General features: G+C 38.6%; 1 protein-coding gene across 1 annotated transcript in view; it reads right to left on the bottom strand.

Annotated features, from left to right (window-relative positions):
- Golga5 (golgin A5) overlaps positions 1 to 18,803 on the bottom strand; it is a 38,588-nt gene that overhangs the window by 10,264 nt on the left and 9,521 nt on the right. Inside the window, exons 3-8 of the mRNA XM_005390333.2 lie at positions 15,578 to 15,802; positions 13,868 to 14,087; positions 13,121 to 13,244; positions 10,427 to 10,630; positions 5,905 to 6,075; positions 3,014 to 3,142 (exon numbers count right to left, since the gene is read on the bottom strand). Coding sequence (XP_005390390.1) covers positions 3,014 to 3,142; positions 5,905 to 6,075; positions 10,427 to 10,630; positions 13,121 to 13,244; positions 13,868 to 14,087; positions 15,578 to 15,802 — 1,073 coding nt within the window. The remainder of the gene's footprint in view (positions 1 to 3,013; positions 3,143 to 5,904; positions 6,076 to 10,426; positions 10,631 to 13,120; positions 13,245 to 13,867; positions 14,088 to 15,577; positions 15,803 to 18,803) is intronic.

Below are 18,803 nucleotides of genomic sequence, written 5' to 3'. Positions count from 1 at the left end.
AAAAAAAAAAAAAAAAAAATCTGTATCTACTATATCTCTATCTTTTGACTAGTAATTTCCTTCCTAGAAAGTTAATTTAAGGAAAATGTCAAGGATTTAAATTTTAAAGTATTTATAGCAGGATCTTTAAAAAATAAAAATTTAGAAAACAACAAAAACAGACTGTTCTGTAACAGAAGCTTAACTAAACAAGTGATAGTCCATTCTTACTATAACAATGATACAGCCATTAAAATTATGCTTTTGAAAAATATAAGAACATTTAATGATTATTCAAAAATAAAACTGCAGATCCATATTGGTTTTTGAAACTTACGTATAAGAATAAAAAGATATAATTTTGATAACACATTAAGTGGTAGGAGGTGTTAGGGAAGAAAACATTCCATGGAAGAAAATTTTAAATGCATAATTAACCTGGTAATGAATTTAGCCTCTTAATTTTTTTGGAGGGCAGCGTTGGTATGTTTGTTGGAGACAGGGTCTTACTACGTTGTTCAGGCTGGCCTTGAAAAACTTGTGATCCTCTTGCCTCAGTCACTCCTGAGTACTGGGATTATAGTGTTCACCACAAGGCCTGGGTTCAATTTTGGTTTCTTGTATTATCAGACAATATATAAAAATCAGCTTTATGGGGATATAACCTACACAAAATAAAATTCACCAGTTTTAAGTATAAAATCATTTACATTCTGACAATTGTGTATCCATTATCACTACTGTGATACAGAACATTTCTAACTACCTCAAGAAGTTCTCTTACATAATCTACATTTAATTCCTGTGATTACAATTTTATATTTTCTAGGAAGTCCTACAAATGGAAACTTACAGCAGATAACTTCATTTAACACTAGGAAGGAGGACATATAGAGTATATCAATAGTTCTCTCCTTTTGACTGCTGAGTAGTATTTCATTGCACAGATATCCCATCACTGATGGATATTTAAGTTTTTTCTGGTTTTTCAGCTTTTCTAAATAAAGCTACTATGATTATTCAAGCACCAGTTTTTATGTGTCATGTTTTCATTAATAACTGCTGGATTATACGGTATGTGTGTATTTAATACAAAAGAACCTGTCAAATTCTTTTCTTTTCTGTACTGTTTTCAAAATAGCTGTACAACTCTGCATTCCCATCAGCAATAAGAAAGAGTTCCAGTTTTTCCCTATTCTTATTAACACTTGGTACTGTGAGTCTTCCTAAGTAGTCAGTATGTACGGGATGACACTGTGGGGTCAACTCACATTTCCCTAAGATTACCAAGGCTAAGCAAGCAGCTTTTCATGTGATTATAGGCAGTATCTGTTTTGTTCAGCACTGATAAAAGGGGCATCACAGAAACACCTCCAGCTTCTCTTACTACTGCACTGCTGCACTGTTGGTTTGTACACTGGATAATCTCAGGTCAAAACCTGAGAGCAGAGCACATGCCAATCCAAACACACATCCAATTCACTGAAATATAATGTGGAGCAGGGAGGAGAGGGTAATGACAGTTACTCAGAACTTTCAAAAGCATGATGCTTTTCTGTGCAAACAGCATGGGGATATAGCTCAGTGGCACAGTGCCTGCCTGGCAAGCACAAGGTTGTGAGTTTGATTCTCAGTACCAAAACAAACAAAAAAAACAGCATAGGGGTAAAGGAGCGGCAGGCGACATGGAATCAAACTGTGAGAGCCTAGACATTCATCTCAACCTGTTCATTTTGCAGACTGAAAGGAATGGAGATTCAGATCAATCAGGAGACCACTAGTGAGGTGATGAGAGGGCCGGGGATACAGCTCAGTGGCATAAGCGCTTGCCTGGCAAGCCTGAGGTCATGAGTTCGATTCCCAGTTTAAAAAAATTATAAATTTAAAAAAAAACAAAATATATATATATATATATATGTATATATATAGTCACTAGTGAGGTGATCAGGTAGGAGAATCACAAATACAAGGAGGACGGCCTGATTTCTTTCAAGCTCTAGGCTACCACAAAATTCAAGCTGAAACTCCTTAAATTAATAAGGAAGACATTTAAACCTAAGATTAAATACTTTACACACCTAGAACACTGATTACTAAGTAAATAGCCTTCAGGTAAGTTCAGCTCATTTTCCCACTTGACTTCCTCATTTTAAAAAGGGCACTGGGGAGAGGACGCTATCTTCCACAATGAAGTAAAAATTAGCTCACTAAGAACAAGTCTATCAGACTGTTGCCTTTTAATATGTAACAGCTCCTTAAATAAATTAAAGTGCAATTTCTGAAAGGACAGTTAGTCTTAATTATATAATTAAGTTATCCAGAAAGGTCTATGACAGACCTGCCACATTACTGCTGGTGAGTTTTCCTCTTACTATTCAGGAAAGAGATTTTAAGTAATACCTTCATAATAAATCTAATAAAAATATGTAAATACACATGAAAAAATAAAAACAAAAAAGCTTGGTGTATTTACCATAAACATGTTTAATATTAACTATGTTAATACAGAAACTATTATACAAATACATTAATGTAAAATTACTTAGCCTAGGGAGAAATAACTGCTAATTGAACAAAATAAAATTTCAAATGTGATTTTAAGAGTGGTTGGCATGAGCACTCTTTGCCAAATAGAAAGGGCAGTTAATATGGCACTAATACTGCATTTATATTAAATATTTACTGTAGTTCGGAGAAGGAACAATGTAACAAACTATGAAAATCACCTGACCAATAGACACGTTTCTAGTAGGGTAGTAGAATTACATGCTTTGTGATAGGCATTTTGAGTTCTATTCAATTCTCCAATTAATTTTACAATGTTGGGCAAGTCACACCCCCATTTTGCACCTCTATTTTGTGCTTAAACAAACAAACAAAAACTAAAGAAGGTGGATGATAAGGTAGGAGGGCCCTGCAGAGGCCCACCTTCCACTGCTGCTCTGAGCCCAGGCGCTCGCTTTCCTGCCAGGTGTCCCCATGTGGCCATCAGAGGGCAGCACCTTTCTCATAATCATCCACCTCAAATCCTTACCTGCTTCAGGCGGTCCAATTCCGTCTCTAGCTCTTGCTTAGAGGCTTTCTGCCCGGCTATCTGGTCTTGCAGATCTTGTAACTGTTCTCTTGCCGATTCTGCTTCACTAACCTGCTGAGCCTCCATATCCTAAAAAGAAGAACCTTACATGTGAAAGCAGCAAGTAACCGTTCAGCTCAACATCTACCAACTGATGAAAAGTCCAGCGTGAGGAAGTAACCGCTTGAGCTAAAGCCGACCCAGTGCTTACTGAGCAACCACCATGTGCTGTGAACTGAGCTCAGCAGGCACGAGAAGGACAAAGGAGGGAGACGTGGGTTCAGTCTATAAGCAGCACGGAACCTGATGCCGTCCCCACACAGCATGGTCAGTGGAGTGAACTGGGTGCTGCAGCTGCTGTGGCACACAGACTTTCGGGGTTTCTGCATATGAGCAGACAGCAGCTCCCTGGGAGCTTCATACCTTCATTCAAAAGCTAGCAACTGCAGAAAAACAGAAATACACCACCAAAAGGACTTCACCGCATTAGTTACCTGTTACTGCAGGGTATAGTTAGTGTGCAGAGCAGCTGTAGTCAATACATGAAAACTTTCTTCTTACTGTACCATCTGGAGTTAGCCTATTATTTTCTTCTTTTAGCTTTATGACAATTCCCTGATTTCATACCTTACCATATTTCTAACTCTCAGTTCTTCAAACTCAACCACTTGTTGTTATGCCTACTGGTGCAAAGAACATAGCCCTAGGTTTTGATATTTTCCCCACGAGTCAAGCATTAAGTCCACGAATACAGTACAGTGGGAGACAGGGTCAGCACTGTAATTTTGCACTTTATATTTTGGTACCTTCTCTTTCATATTCAGCTTTCATCTCCACAAACTCTTGAATTTCAAATGTTGTTGGAAAGAACTAAGATTAACAATACTTCCAGATAATCACAATATGATTCCCTACACTCATACAATTTTGTAGATTTAGAGAAAAAGAAAAAAGCAGTAATTATTATTTTTCCCTATTTTTCAGTTTTAGGGATTAGCAGAAGGCAGATTAATCTTTGTCATCATTTGCCTAAATTAGGCAAATTCTTTGGAAGTAGGCAGAACGCACAATGATTAAGAACACATGTTTTAGACTGACATGGTGACCCACGCCTATAATCCCAGTCCTCAGGAGGCTGAGGCAGGAGGATGAGGCCAGCCTGAAATATATAGAGAGACCCTGTTTCAAAAAAAATCAAAACAAAACACACATGTTCTAGAGTTAAACTAGAGTTCTGATCCTGGCTGTGTCACTCTCTTAGTGTGATGGCATTTCCTTCTCTGTGCCTAAATTTCTTCAAATATAAAATAACATCATCTCCTTCGCAGTGTTATAGTACAGAATAAAGGTTAGGATGTAAGCCCAGTGCCTGGAGAAATGTCTGACACACAAGTGCTCATCAAATGACAGCTATTATAATTACTTACTCTTTCATTTTGCTAACCTAATACCTTTTATTACAGATTTCACGAACTTCTTAAGAGGCAGGAAAATGGTTCAATGTTATTCATGATGCTGGGATATTTTAAAAAGTAATAAATTTTAATAATCTCATTCAAAAGCCATAGAAGAGGTATGGATAACTTTAGCATTTAACCCAATTTTTAAGATTATGGACTTAATTCTTTAGAATTCGAAATTATTTACATTTTTAAAAAAATCCTGCCTTGAAGAAATACAAAACCTAGAAAGCCAGCAGCTATCTGAGGGTCCATTACAGGTCAGAAACAATGCTAGGTCCTTTGTCTACCTCTTATTTTCAAGACAACCTTTGTTTAGCTGCATTTTTTATACACAGAAAATAAAAGGTCCATGAGATGAAGTATCTAGTGCAAGCTAACATTGTTATGATTTATACAGAACTGCCCCCAAGAGCCTCGGGGACTGAAAGGCAGGCTTTTGAATGGTGACTGGATTATGGGGTGGTATAGCTGACTTGCAGTTTGGAGGTAGGGTCTCGCCAGAAAAGGTGGGTCACCATGGACCCTAAAAAAAGGGTCTGTCTGCCTTTCAAGCTCCTCCCTTTTATCCCTGCTCTCTGCTGCCATGCAGTGAGCAAAGCTCCTCTGCCACACCCATCTGCCAGGGCATCCTGCCTTGGTGCCAGAGAAATCTAGACTGAAACCTCTATAAACTGTGAGCCAAAATAAATCTGTCCTCATTTAAGTTGTGCCTTTAGTCCCAGCAATGAGAAAGTAACTAAGATGATTATTAAGCACCAAACATGGGCTCTATATGCAGGCCTGTCTGATATTCAAACCTCTGCTCTCGATAAGATATTCTATTCTCTGTTGCAGTCCATGCAAGTCTTACAATCAACAACCTGCTCAGTGAATACACTGGTGAATATACCCTGCAAAAAGTTATTTCATTTTTATGGCTCATTAGCCTCTACTTCCCAACCTTGGAAACTCTCTTAATATTTTTGTCAATGAACCCATCTCAGTGAAATAAATAGCTCAATTTCACTTTTAAAAACAATATATATAAACTCACCTAAAACTATAAAGATCATTGCCAAGCCAATTCTAGTAAGAGAAAACATCTCAGTGTTACAAAGAAGCCCAAATCTAATTCGTCTTTAACCACCAGAATGTAAGATCCATAAATCTAAAGAGCTGGTCTGGTTCCCTGCTGTAACTCGAAGCCGAAGTAGATGGCAGCACTTGCTAAGTATCAGTATCTGGGTCTGCAACTCCCTTAGTTACAGTCAATGGGAAAACCTGTTGCTTTAGACTCACTTCCACATGGTAACTAATCTTCCAGCAGAAATGTCACACATTGTTTCAGTAACACCCTTTCCCCCAACAAATATAGAACTCATCGATTCTCAAACTGACAGTGAATCTTACCTGTAGCTCAGACCTGAGCTGATGTATCTGGCCCATCAGCTTCTGTATTTCTTCCCTCTGCATGTCCTTCTCATGGCGAAGTTCTTCTAGCTCCATGCTATTAGCAGTGCTGCTATCTAAGCCTTCAAAACCAGAGCCTTCCTTTAAGCTGTTAATCAATTTTTCTTTAGACTATTATAAAAAAGAAACATGTTTAAGCAAAGCAGACATTATCTTGAATATTAAGTGTTTTTGTTGTCTTGATGGTGCTTGGAATCAAACTCAAGTCAAACAATCTTACCATTAAGCTATATCACCAGCGAGCCTGTACAGTGTATTAAACATCATCTCACAATACAGAAACTAGCTCACTATGGAAACACCCCAATTATTATCTCTCAAATAAGGTCCACAGATGATCAAATCTTTAGGGGAAAAATTGCAACAGATCCTTGCTGCATGTCCTTACATTTTAATCTCCTCGATTGTGTTAACAGTTGAAAACCTCTTATAAACAAGATTTTTCTCATATTTTCTTCACATGCTTTTTTTTCCCCAACATATTCCACTCAACACATATTTATGGAGCACCTACAAAGGGTATGGTTTGTGCTGAATTGTCTGTGTAATGAAGAAGATGTCTCTTACTCCCTTTCATAAGCTGACAAGTAGAAATTATCTAGTAGGAGGCAATAAACCCAAGAGTGAGATACGGTCAGATTACTTGCAGAGTTCTGAGCAGGAGAATCCACTTCTGTGGGGAGGAAAGGCTTCCTCTGAACAACAGTATTTTTGCTGGCCTTCAAACAGTTAAGATTTTAAAGTGTAGAGAAAGCTCAGGACAAATCATAGAAATGCAAAGGCACAGAGGATCTATGAGAAAGCATTGGGAGATGCAGCTTAGACAGTATTATTAGTACCAGATGCCAGGCTAGAATCTTTTCACTTTACACACTGGGTTGAAACAAATTGCCAAAAGCTGGGCATGGGAGTGACATAACTGGCGATGCATCTCATGATGGTTAATTTGGCAGTGCTGTGAAGCAGATGTTCACAAACCTGTGTTTTAACAGCCCACAAGCTAATAAAGCCTTTCACATTTTAAAGGACTATAAAAAATAGAAACAAAAAATATGTGGAGACCATATATAGTTCATCGGCTCTACAGTTTTACACATATGACCCACTAAAGAGAAAAAGCGTGTAGACTCCTGGCATTAAGGATGAGTTGGAATAGGACATCTGACATGTGAATACCAGTTTATAGTGTCAGTTCTAGAGCAACAGATTTCACCCTAACTATCCCTTAAACTTACTCTCCTCCCTCAAGAATCTCCTGCTGGCCATGGTAACGCACGCCTGCAATCTCAACATGGAAGGCTAAGGCAGGAGGACTTCAAGTATGAGGCCACCTGAGCAAGTCAGCAAGACTCTGCACAAAATTTTTAAACAGGGTTGGGGATATAGCTGTGTGAAAAGGCTAGGTTCAATCCCCAGTAGTGGAGGGGAAAAAAGGCTTTTTCTAAGTAGCAGAATAATATTCATATTCCCTTTCTATTTCCTTCTTCCAACTTTTTTCCTCTAAGTTTCTGTAATGAACATGATCATTTATATTTATTTTTTAAAATATCACAATATCCAACCCCCCTCCACACACTCCTGTCTAGCTACTACTCAAGTCCACAGTCAAGCTGCCCCTTCACGTCTTCAGCTCCATGCATCCTGGAGCCCTCCTTCCCGAGGTTCCAGGGGGACGTCCAGCGCCAGTCCAAGACGTCTGCCCAGTCCTCATCATAACAGAGCCACTGTGCACCTGCCTGTCACCCCTACTGAAAGCTTCCTCTTGCTGGGCTTCCTTAGATGGAAGCCATCAGTCTCTTCCTGATTCTCCCAAATTCCGACCACTCCCCAGCTCAGGTTGTGCCTCTGTAGGCTCTTTTCCTTTGCCTGGTTTGTAAATGCTGGTGTGTAACATGATGCTCCTAGCCCTCAGCCCTCTACCTTCTCAGGCTACACACTGTCCTCAATTAATCTCACCTGCACTCCCACCTTTCATGCTATCTCCCCATGGCTAAGGCCTACATTCTTTGCTGTGCTCCGGCCTGTACCTCTAATTACCTGCCTGATGCTTCCATGTGAATGTCACATCAACTTTGAAAACTCACCATTATCTGTTACAATCTCCTTCAACCCTAACCTGCTGTCCTCCCTGTCTTTCTCTTTTGTGGCACAGGGAAACAACATTCACACATGCAAACTGGAAAGCTGCAGTCATCCTATATACCATTTGCCCTCTTCCCCTTCCATATCTTATGGGATGTACTAGCTCAGTATCTCCAAGTCTCGTATCTCTTACTTTCTACATCAGCTGTCCCATTCGCCATCCTCATTTCCACAAACTTAGATAAGGTTCTTGTTATTCCTTGTAATCACCTATCATCTACCTGCCCACCCCTTACCCCTTCAATGCATTCAATAATTTCTTGGGTAGCAGGGACTATGTTGGGTCTGATGATGAACAATGGGGTCCGCCTCCTGCTGAACCTCTTCACTGCGCCTGGATTCATACGCTCAAATCTGATCTTACTACTCAAATTCACGGCCACATCCTCCTATCACCTACAGGTGAAATAGAAACCTCTTTGCATGGTATAAAGACCCTCCATAATCTGCACCTTCTGGTCACTGAGTTTTATCTCCCATCTCTTAATCTCTTAAACTTTGTGCTACTGCAGTGGGGAACTCCCAAGCTCCCCCAAGCGTACCAAGTTCCCCCAGGTCCCCTGATTTGGGCAGGGGCTGTTCTAGCTGAGTTCTCTCAGATATACAAGATGTTCTATATGAACTCTCTTCCCTAGCAAGTCTTCCTACTCATCCTTCAGGTTTCTCATTACACACCAGTTCCTCAGGGCAGTCACCCCTGACATCCCCAGGCACGTTTTGAGGGCCTTTTTTCTCGTGTTCCCACTGTACCCCATTAATAACTTCACCATTTACTTTGGTGTCATCCCACTGAGCTGAATGCTCCCTTAAAGGAAGAGGACACATCTTTTGAGCTTTGTATCTCAGCACTAACCATGGTGCCTAGTGAAGAGTGAGGCACACAATAAGTCTCTTCTCAATGAATTAACAAATTGAGAGTGAACAACACAAATAATTAGAAAGAAGAGTTTGGAAGAGCTAGACATGCAGTTTCAGGGGAGGAATAAAAGGGAATTTGCATCCAGGAGAAGACTGAGGCTAAAGGAAAAAAGGTAGAGTACAAAATAACCCTGCTGAGGTTTAGTTTTTGGTGATTTTTTTTTTTTTTTTTTTTTTTTAAACTACTGTGTACGTTCAAGCTTTTCTAGAGGGTGGCAAAAAATATAAACCAGGAAAGGAAAATGAAGAAGGTGGTTAGAGATTGGGACATTCCATGCTTACACAGCAGGCAGCTAGAAACAGGTCAGGAGGTGAGAGTTGGAGATTTGAAGTCACACAGAGGTGACAAACAGAAGCAGAGTGAGTACATGATGACGCAAGGTAAGAAAATAATGAAAGAGGCTTTAGGACAAAACTTAAGATTCTTACTCCGTGGAGATGGGGAAGAGGGCCCCAGAAAGAAACAGCACGGGATGAGAGCTCCAGGGCAGCACGAGTGGCATAGGAGGAGGAGTTTTAAGAAGGCGGGAAGGTACCAAGGCCAAATATGCTACCAAACCACAGTGAATGGACACAGAGAAGGACAAAGAATGTACATTTTGAGAAGACACTGTCAGAAATGTAGCAGAGACAGAAATTACATGAAGGAGTTAAAGTTAACACATCCTAAAGCAATGAAGACAGCAGATATGCAAATTCTGATACATCTTGCATTGAGAGAAAGGAGGGCAGGAAAATACTTCAAAGTGGTAAAAACAAACAAACTAAACTAAAAGAAAATTAGTTTTTTCTTAGGCAGGAGTCCTAAAATTTAGTCTTCATTCTTCCACTGAATAACCATGTGCTCCCTTGTAAGCTAAGCCAGAGGCAGCAAGAGAGAGACACATGGGAAGAATCACAAATATGGAGAAAGAGCTTAAATGAGGTATGAATAAGAGATGGAATCAAGTACTGGCAGACAAAACCTGAAAGGACGTGTCCTCTCTGAAATGAGAGGAAAGAAGAGAGAAGCTGAAGACTATTTTAGGTGACTGCAGTCTTAGTAAGAAGGTCAGGTCACCTTAGAGATAAGACAGGAGAAAGCAAGTAGGGTGAGATGACTGAGAGCTGGATAAGGTCTAGGTCATTGCTCTGAAAAATTCAACAAGGTTGCTCAGCAATAAACATTAAGACCTCACAGTGATCAAGGTGATATATTAATAATCTGAACTAGGTGGCGACAAGATGGTTTTAAATAACAATATGGTAGCACCAGGAGAGATTTCATCCTCTTTATAAGCTTTCTAAGTGTAGCAAGGCAATCCAGCCAAACACTAATCATTTCACAGTATTGACAAGAATGTCAGTATCTCTCAGTTAACTGATACACCTTCACATTCAAAACTGTGTACTTTATGCTTACTTGGAGTATTCTAGTGGCCTTCTGCTTGTAGTCAATTAATTCCTGCTTAGAAGACTCCCAGTTCAATTTGTGTAGCTTGACTTGCTGCTGCAGTTCATCAACTCTCTTCTTCTCGTCGGAGTATTTTCTTTCTGCCAGAGTAACTGCTTCTGCCAGGTTCTGCCGTTCCATTTCCATTTTATTAAGGCGTGCAGCAAACTCATTCTATGATAAATCGTTATATCATACATATCTTTAACCTTTAAATATATTTTGTAACCATTAGTTCCCATATCTTATGGGATGTACTAGCTCAGACCAACAACATAATAAAGAAAAATTCTTCGTTAGGAGCTAAATATAGAAAATCTAAAATGTGGCTTTGAAACATGGCAATGCATCAAAATCAACTAGGGAGTCTGCTGAAAAAGCACACACCCCAGGCCTTTTCCAGAACTATTCACATTCCATAAAGTTCACCCTTTTAAGGTGTATAATTCAGTGCACTTACTGAGTTGTTCAACCATTATAATAGAGTTCTGGAATATTTTCATCAATTTTTTTTTTTTTTTGGTACCGGAAATCTAACTCAAGACCTTGTGTTTGCCAGGCAGGTGCTTATGCCACTGAGCTATACCTCCGGCCCTGGAATATTTTCATCAATCCAAAAAGAAATCCCCTTCCATATTCTGCCTCTCTCTTCAACCCCTAGCAACCATTAATCTACTTTATTTCTCTGTGGATTTATTTATTCTGCACATTTCACACAAATGGAATCATTAAATATGTGGCCTTTGTGTTTGTCTTCTTTAACATGCAATGTTTCCAAGGTTCATCCAACTATTGACACATGTTGTAGCATGTATCAACACCATTCTACTCCATGGCTGAGTAAGATTTCCCTATATGGACATATCTCAGTGTACTTATCTATGCAGCAACTGACAGACATTTGTATTACATATAGCTTTGAGCTATTATGAATAATGCTGCTATAAACATGTGTACACAAGTTTTTATGAGGACATACATTTTCAATTCTCTTTCATAAACGTTTATATACATGTAGACTAGTAGGTCATGTGATAACTGAATTTTTGAGGAACTGCCTACTCTTAGAAAAACTTGTAAATATGTATGGACCAACTGGGGTATATCAATGGACTTGCTTATTTGTAAATTTCATGAAATATAAATGTAGGTCAAGCATTCCTGAGGAAAATTTAATGACAGAATTGAAATGTGTCTTAAGTGTAAAATATACCATGTTTTAAAGAATCAAAAAACAAAAAAGATGCAGAATTAATGTATGTAAAACTGTGTAATATTCATTTCTTTTAGTTTTGTGTTATTTTTGACTACAGAATAATTTCATTTTTGAGTAATTGTAGGCTCACAGAGAAGTTACAAAGATGGTACAGGATGGAGTGCTGTAATCTCAGCACTCAGGGGGCTGAGGCAGGAGGATCATTGTGAGTTTGAGACCAGCCTGGGCTACAAAAGTCAACTCAAGGCCAGCCTGAACTGCACAGCGAGACCCTGTCTTAAAAAGACAAAACAAAAACAAAAACAAAAACAAAGATGGTACAATGAGTTCTTTTATACTCCTCAATTAGTTTTATAATATTCATATGTAAAATTAATGTAATTTTTAAAAATACATGTCTACGATAATACTGTATAAGGTGAAAATGCCTCATCTAAAATGCCTGGGACCAGAAGTAGTTCAGATCTGGGGACACTTTCATACACAAGAGCTATCTGGGGATGGAACCTAAGTTTAAACATAAAATTCATTTGTATTTCATATACACATAGCTTGAAGGTAAGTTATATAGTATCTGAAATAATTTTGTGCAGAAAACAAAGTTTGTTGTTTTTTTTGCAGTATCAGGAATTCAACTCAGGACTTTGTACTTGCCAGGCTGGTGCTTGTGCTGCTGAGCTATATGCCTGGCAAAACAAAGTTTTATAATGTGGAATTTTCCACTTGTAGCAAAAAGTTTCCAAAATTGGAGTGCTTCTGATGTAGAGTTTTTAGATTAGGGTTGGCCAAACTGAACTTTAGATACACTGTATTAAATGAAATGTACTGTTAAATTTAAGAAAACACACTGCTATACAGTACTTGGTATTTACTTTCAGGGCTAAAGTGCTTCCACCTGTGGAGAAGAGCTCCTGGACCAGTGGTTCGCAGCCCCAGCTACCTATTGGATGCGCCTGTAAATACTGTAAAAACAAACTACCCACGTCTAGGTCCTACCTCACACAGTAGAATGCAGAAAGGCTGGGCATCAGAAAGCCTTCTATAGGCAACTCTGAAGTTCAGACAGGGCTGAGCCTGAACTAGGGATAGAAACTGTTTTAGAGTAAAACTCTATATAGTATTATGTACAACTATCTCTTGAAATAAACAAATCCGATTTAATTGAAATAAGAAAAAGCTTAGGCAAAAATGCCTCAAACCAGCGTTTGCGCAAATAATGGTAATGGTTGCTGCAAAACTAGGTGAAAGATGTAACGAATATTAACTATCTCACACACAAAAGGAAACATTTAGCAAGGATCAGGTTAATTTTCTAAATATCTGGTTTTTGTCACAGAAACAGCATTTTCTGAAATGCACTGCAGAATTTTATAAATGTGTTAGGGAACACCACAAAGGCATTCCTTCTTGTCCAAGTATCAACAGAACGCTGTTGTCTGCCTTCTAACCTGCATCTGTTTGTAGCTTTCTTGCTCTCTCTTTAAAGTGGCATCTGCTTCATGCAGTCTCTCCTGAAGAGTTTGCAGAGCTTGATTCTGTAGGCTACTTCCTTCATTGTGATCCTGCATTATTCTGAAAGAAAATGCAGCATGGGTCAAAAAAATATTTCCACAGGGTACAAGTGATAAGGAAGAATAAACTTTACAGACTCTCTGTTAGTCAAACAAAAAAGATGACCTGTCTAAGCCATTTCTGGAAAATCTTTTTCCTTTCTAATGGGATGCAATCTGTATTTTTAGGGCTCCAAATACAAGCACATAGTATATGCCAAAGATTAAGATAACTAAGTTCTTCAAATAGTTTTAAATTCAGAATCTGCTAACAATGCACCTCCACATACAAATGATGACTTTTTTTGGTGGTACGAGGGATTAAACTCAGGACCTCTGCACTGAGCTATATCCCCAGTGCTTTTTATTTTTGAGACAAGATGTTGCTAAGCTGTTAAACTGCCTAGGCTATACTTGAAATTTTAATTCTCCTGTCTCAGCCTCCCAGAGTGTTGAGATTATAGGCATATACCACTGCACCTGCTGATGAATCCACTTCAAGTGCACATTTCTAATACTGCTACAAGAAATGCTCCCTCTTATAAGTCTTCATAAACTAAGACACAGTGCAGTGTTCACTATCAGTCATCGTGGAAAGAGAGGACCGTTCTAGTTCATGTTTTTTATTATTACAGAAAGACCAACCGTGACTTCTCACTCTGTAGGACTTCTAGTGCTTCTGTGCGAGTACTGAGCAGCTGGTCAGCCTCCTGGAGTCTCACTTTCAGGACGGCCAGCTGGGAGTCCTTTGCAGCCATTGCTTCCGTCAGGTCATCGACTTGAGCCCGGAGTTCTCGAGTTATTCGGTCGCTCTTTGAATGGTCAACATTCCATTTTTCAACTCTTGCTCTTGCTTTGTTTAATTCTATAAAAATGAAATTTCTCCACATGAGCAAAACCAAACATATCTTTTTCACAGCACATGTAGACTGCTGTCCCTTTAGGATTTTAGTTTTTACCAAAATTAGAAGATTACAAATATCTTTTTGGGGGGGTTTGCCCCAAATGAGAAACCCATTTTTCAAGGCATTTTTCAATATTTTCAACCCATTTTTCAATATGTACACCTATATTATAGTTAATGGGCTAGAAAAGAGACATGAAGCTAGCTATTCTTCCACAACGTTGATATTTCTGCAGATATATCAGAAAGCACTTGGGAGCCCAAACTGGTAGACAGCAGGGTTAACAACGTTAAAGTGGTCAGTGAATTTGTCAGGTTCTGCCGGAGAAAGGTAACAGAATGGAAATCCAAAGTAAAAGTGCACTCCAGGAAAAACAAAATGAAACCCAAAACAAAAGCCTAAAGAGAATTTGTTTCTTTCATTTACTGTTGGAAAAGATGTTCTTTTAACCTAGAAAATCAGTGCAAAGGGGCAATGTAATGCTGTTTCAGAATACAATGGTATTTCTACACTCTCCTATGCATCTGTAACTGCAGTCCTCCACAAAAACACCCAAAACACATTAAAACAGAACAAACAAAAACACCACTATTTGCCTACATCAGCCCTGGCAGAGTGAAGTTTTATTCTAAAATGTGCAGTCTTAACCAACCTTACCATTCTGCTCTTCTGGCCTCCTCTCATGTGTAGGCAGAAGTTTTCCCACTGTCCCCTCATTCTCCTCATTAGCTCCAGGAACAAGGTCAGGGATTTCCCTTCTAGTTTTCCCCTCAGTCACTTACAAAAACATGCACACTTTCTGCTGTCAAGACCTCAGTCATGAAATTACTTCCTTTTTAATTAATCATTTCTAAGGAACTTGGGTTTTCTACTCTGGGGCCACCTAACTGCACCATTCCCAAGGGCATATTTAAATTGAATTCCATGGAGCAGCAGCACTGGACCTTTATTTAATCCCACCTATGGTCATGGAATAGTCCCCCTGAAAGTTCAGAATAAATCAAATGAACTTGATAGGCCAGGTGTGGTGATACACACCTGTAATACCAGAACTTGGGAGACCAAGGCAAGAGGATTGCAGTAAGTTCAGGGGCAGCCTGGGATGCATAGTGAGTTCAAGACCAACCTGAACTCCAAGTGAGGCCCTGTCTCCAAAAAGACAAAAAAGAAAAACAAACAAATAAATCAACACAGCAAACAAAAAATTTAGATGATGATGAATGTGTAATTCCTACTAGTTCTTAAACTTAGTAGTGACTAAAGACCAAACTAGTCAATGCTCTATTTTGTGTTGACAGGAGGATGACAGAGCCCATTTTCAAATCTGGGTCCTATATTTCTATGAAAATGCCATTTTACAAGCCTCACCTAAATTATACCTAATTAGATGTAAAGTTTTTGGTTTTGAATGTTAAATTCCTCATCCTGAACAAATTAAATAAAACCTTACCTTCTTGAGTTTCTTTGGATCTTTGAAGTAATGAGGCCATTTCCTGATTTAAAGACTGAACTTCATTCCTCAGCAGCTGATTCTCCAGCCGGAGATTAGACAGTTCATGTGATTTGCCATTGTCGCTGGGTGCTGGGTTGTGATCAGTGTGAATAGCAGCATCAGAAGATGTGTTTTCCTTTGAAGAATCCTCTTGGGCTCCAGGGTTAGGATCTGAATTATTGTCTGTAAAAAAAAATATATATATATATAACACACACACACTTATTATACTAGCATGGTCCCCAGGTGTACATCAGCAGTTTACTTTCTGGTGGAGCACTGTTGGCTCAAGCTGACTACCATGGCTAAACTATCAATTCTCAACAAATTCCCCTATGATGAAAATGTGTTCTCCAAATTAGAGCCTATAGTTCTCGAATGATCTCCAAGTCTGGACACACTGAATCAATGGTGATAGAAATGTAAGAATACAGTCCAGGAAGAAGAAAACCAGAGATAAGTTGAGTGTCTGAGTTTTGGTCTTTTCTTTTGTCTCTGAAATGTTTCTGGGTGAAAAAAAGGAGGTCTCAACAGAGGAAGGCACAATAGAACAGCTGTGAGTTACAAAGCAAGAAGAGCAATACTCTAACTAGAATATAGAATATCTTAACAGATACAGCCTCATTAAGATTCATCTTGCTTTTGTTACTAAATGTGATTCAAGTACTAAATGTGATGCAAGGGGCTGGGGACTTAGCTCAGTGGCAAAAGCGCCTGCCTGGCAAGCCCAAGGTCGTGAGTTCGGTTCCCAGTACTGGAGAAAAACCAAAAAAAAAAAAAGAGAAAACTATGCAAAAAACACATCTAAAAGACAAAATAAGAAGACAGGTCTTTTGCAAAAGGGAAGGGAGAGGGCAGAGAGAGGAGAGAAGGGGATGAAAAAGGAATTCAGATGTGTCAGATACATGTGTCAACACCCCATAACGAATGTAATCGTTATGTACTGCAGACATATGGGCAAGACTTGATCCTTTATGAGGTTAAATAAACATTAGTCAATAATCATATGAAAAAGTTCTCAGAATTTTTTGTTGTTTTCCTTCTTGAGACAGGGCTTCACTATGTAGTTCAGGCTGGCCTCAAACTCACAGTGATACGCCTGCCTCAGGTGTGCACCATCACATCTAGCCGGTCTCAGAATCTTTAGTGATCAAAGAAATGCAAATTAAAATCACAAGGAGAACCAATACTCACCGCTAGAATGACTTCAATCAAAAAGATTATACCAGTGTTGGTGATATGGTGCAACTCTAACTCGTACACTGCTGGTGGGAGCACAAAATAGTACCACTACTGTGGAAAAAAATATTTCATAATTTCTCATGAAATCAAACATGCCCATTTGATCTAGCAGTTCCATTCCTAGGTATTTATCCAAGAGAAACGAAAAGTTTGCCCCAAAGAAAAACAAGCACAAAAATGTCAATAACAATTTTTTCACAATAAAAAAAATGGGGAAAAAAAAAAAAAAAACAATAAAAAAATGGGAAACAACCCAAATGTCCATAAGGAGAATGGAAAAAACTGTTGTATATTCATATGATAAAATACTACACAATAAAAATGAATAGAAAGACTAACATGGAATCTCACTAACACCATTGTATTAGAGGCCAGATTGGAAAGTATACATACTGTATGATACCGTTCATAGGAAGTTTTAGAACTAGCAAACACCAAAGTAAAAAAAAATCACAACAGTAAATGCTTTTAGATATGAGGTAGGGAAATTAACTGGAAAGGAACACTATGAACTTTCTGGGGCAAATAAAAGCTGTATCATGATAAAGGTGCAGGTATAGAGCATTGACGGCAAACCTTTTAGAGACCAAGTGCCGAAACTGCAACCCTAAAACCACTTCCTTATCGCAAAGTGCCAACACTGCAATTAAATTGAATATCCAACGCTAAGTTTTTGGGATGATGCTGGGGCAACTTGGCTTGCGTGCCCACAGAAAGGGCTTTGCGTGCCCAATGTGGCATGCGTGCCATAGGTCCACCACCACCAATACAGAGTATATCACTTGCCTGCAAAGCTAAGATTTTTGTGCATCTCAAAATATGTATTTTTACCCAAAAGAAAAAAACATAAAAAATTAATCAAATGGAAGGGAGTGGTAAAAATGATTTAAAAATGGGAGTGTTAATTAAAATTGAGGCTTAATAGTGAGCATAGGGGACTCATTATATTATTGTTTACGTGGTCTAAACTTAAAATATGCCATATAAAAAATTTTTTGAAACTGCAAAAAAATCACCAGATCAAACAAGTAAGTTAAAGGGGAAAAAAAAGGATCTGAAAGCACAGACTACAAATTTAACGCAAGAATATACATAATACATAGCACCCAAGTAGAACATCTTCTTTTCAAGAATACACAGAATGCATAAAAGCTGACTTACTAGGGCATAAATATGAAATTTCAAAGAATTGGTATCACACAAATTATGCTATCTGACTTCAATACAATTAAGCTGGAAATCAAAACTAGGAAAATGTCGTAAGTGGAATTAAGGGAAAAATTTGAGAACTCGTGGTCAAAGAAATGTCGTAAGTAAAATTAGTCTGGTACTTGAGGTGTGTCTTGTGGTACTTATTTAGCATGTGCAAGGCCCTAGGATTCATCCCCAGCATCACAAATATCAAAATAAAAATGTATGTAATAATTAGGAAGTATGTAGGACTTCAACACAATTTTAAAAATACACATTTGTTGTTTTGGTTTTTTTAAAATATACATTTGTTTACTTAACAAACTCCAAGAAAAGGAGGGTAGTATAGGTATTCTACACATTAAAAGAATTTTTTAAAATTAAAGAATCTTAAGAGCAATCTCAACTCTTTTTTTAACAGCGACATCAAAGCCAATCTTTATTTTAACAGAGCCTGTGTGGCACCACAGGGGGACCAGTACTCAAGAGGGAGCCCTCGGGGACTAAACCTTCCACTCTTATTTGTAGTCTCAAACAGACCAAATGTTAAAAAAAAAATGAGACAGACAGGGAAATCTGAACACTGACTAGATTTTTTTTTTTTTTTTTGGACAGGGTCTTGCTATGTACTGTAGGCCGGCCTTTTAAACTCGCTTATGTAGGGGCTGGGGATTTAGCTCAGCGGCAAAAGCGCCTGCCTGGCAAGCGCAAGGTCGTGAGTTCGGTTCCCGGTACCAGAGAAAAACCAAAA

This window comes from Chinchilla lanigera, unplaced genomic scaffold, assembly GCF_000276665.1.
Source record: "Chinchilla lanigera isolate Chin_1 unplaced genomic scaffold, ChiLan1.0 scaffold00037, whole genome shotgun sequence".
NCBI classification, from domain to species: Eukaryota; Metazoa; Chordata; class Mammalia; order Rodentia; family Chinchillidae; genus Chinchilla; species Chinchilla lanigera.
Note: the sequence above shows the minus strand (reverse complement) of the source record. Positions and strands in the feature narration are given on the sequence as shown.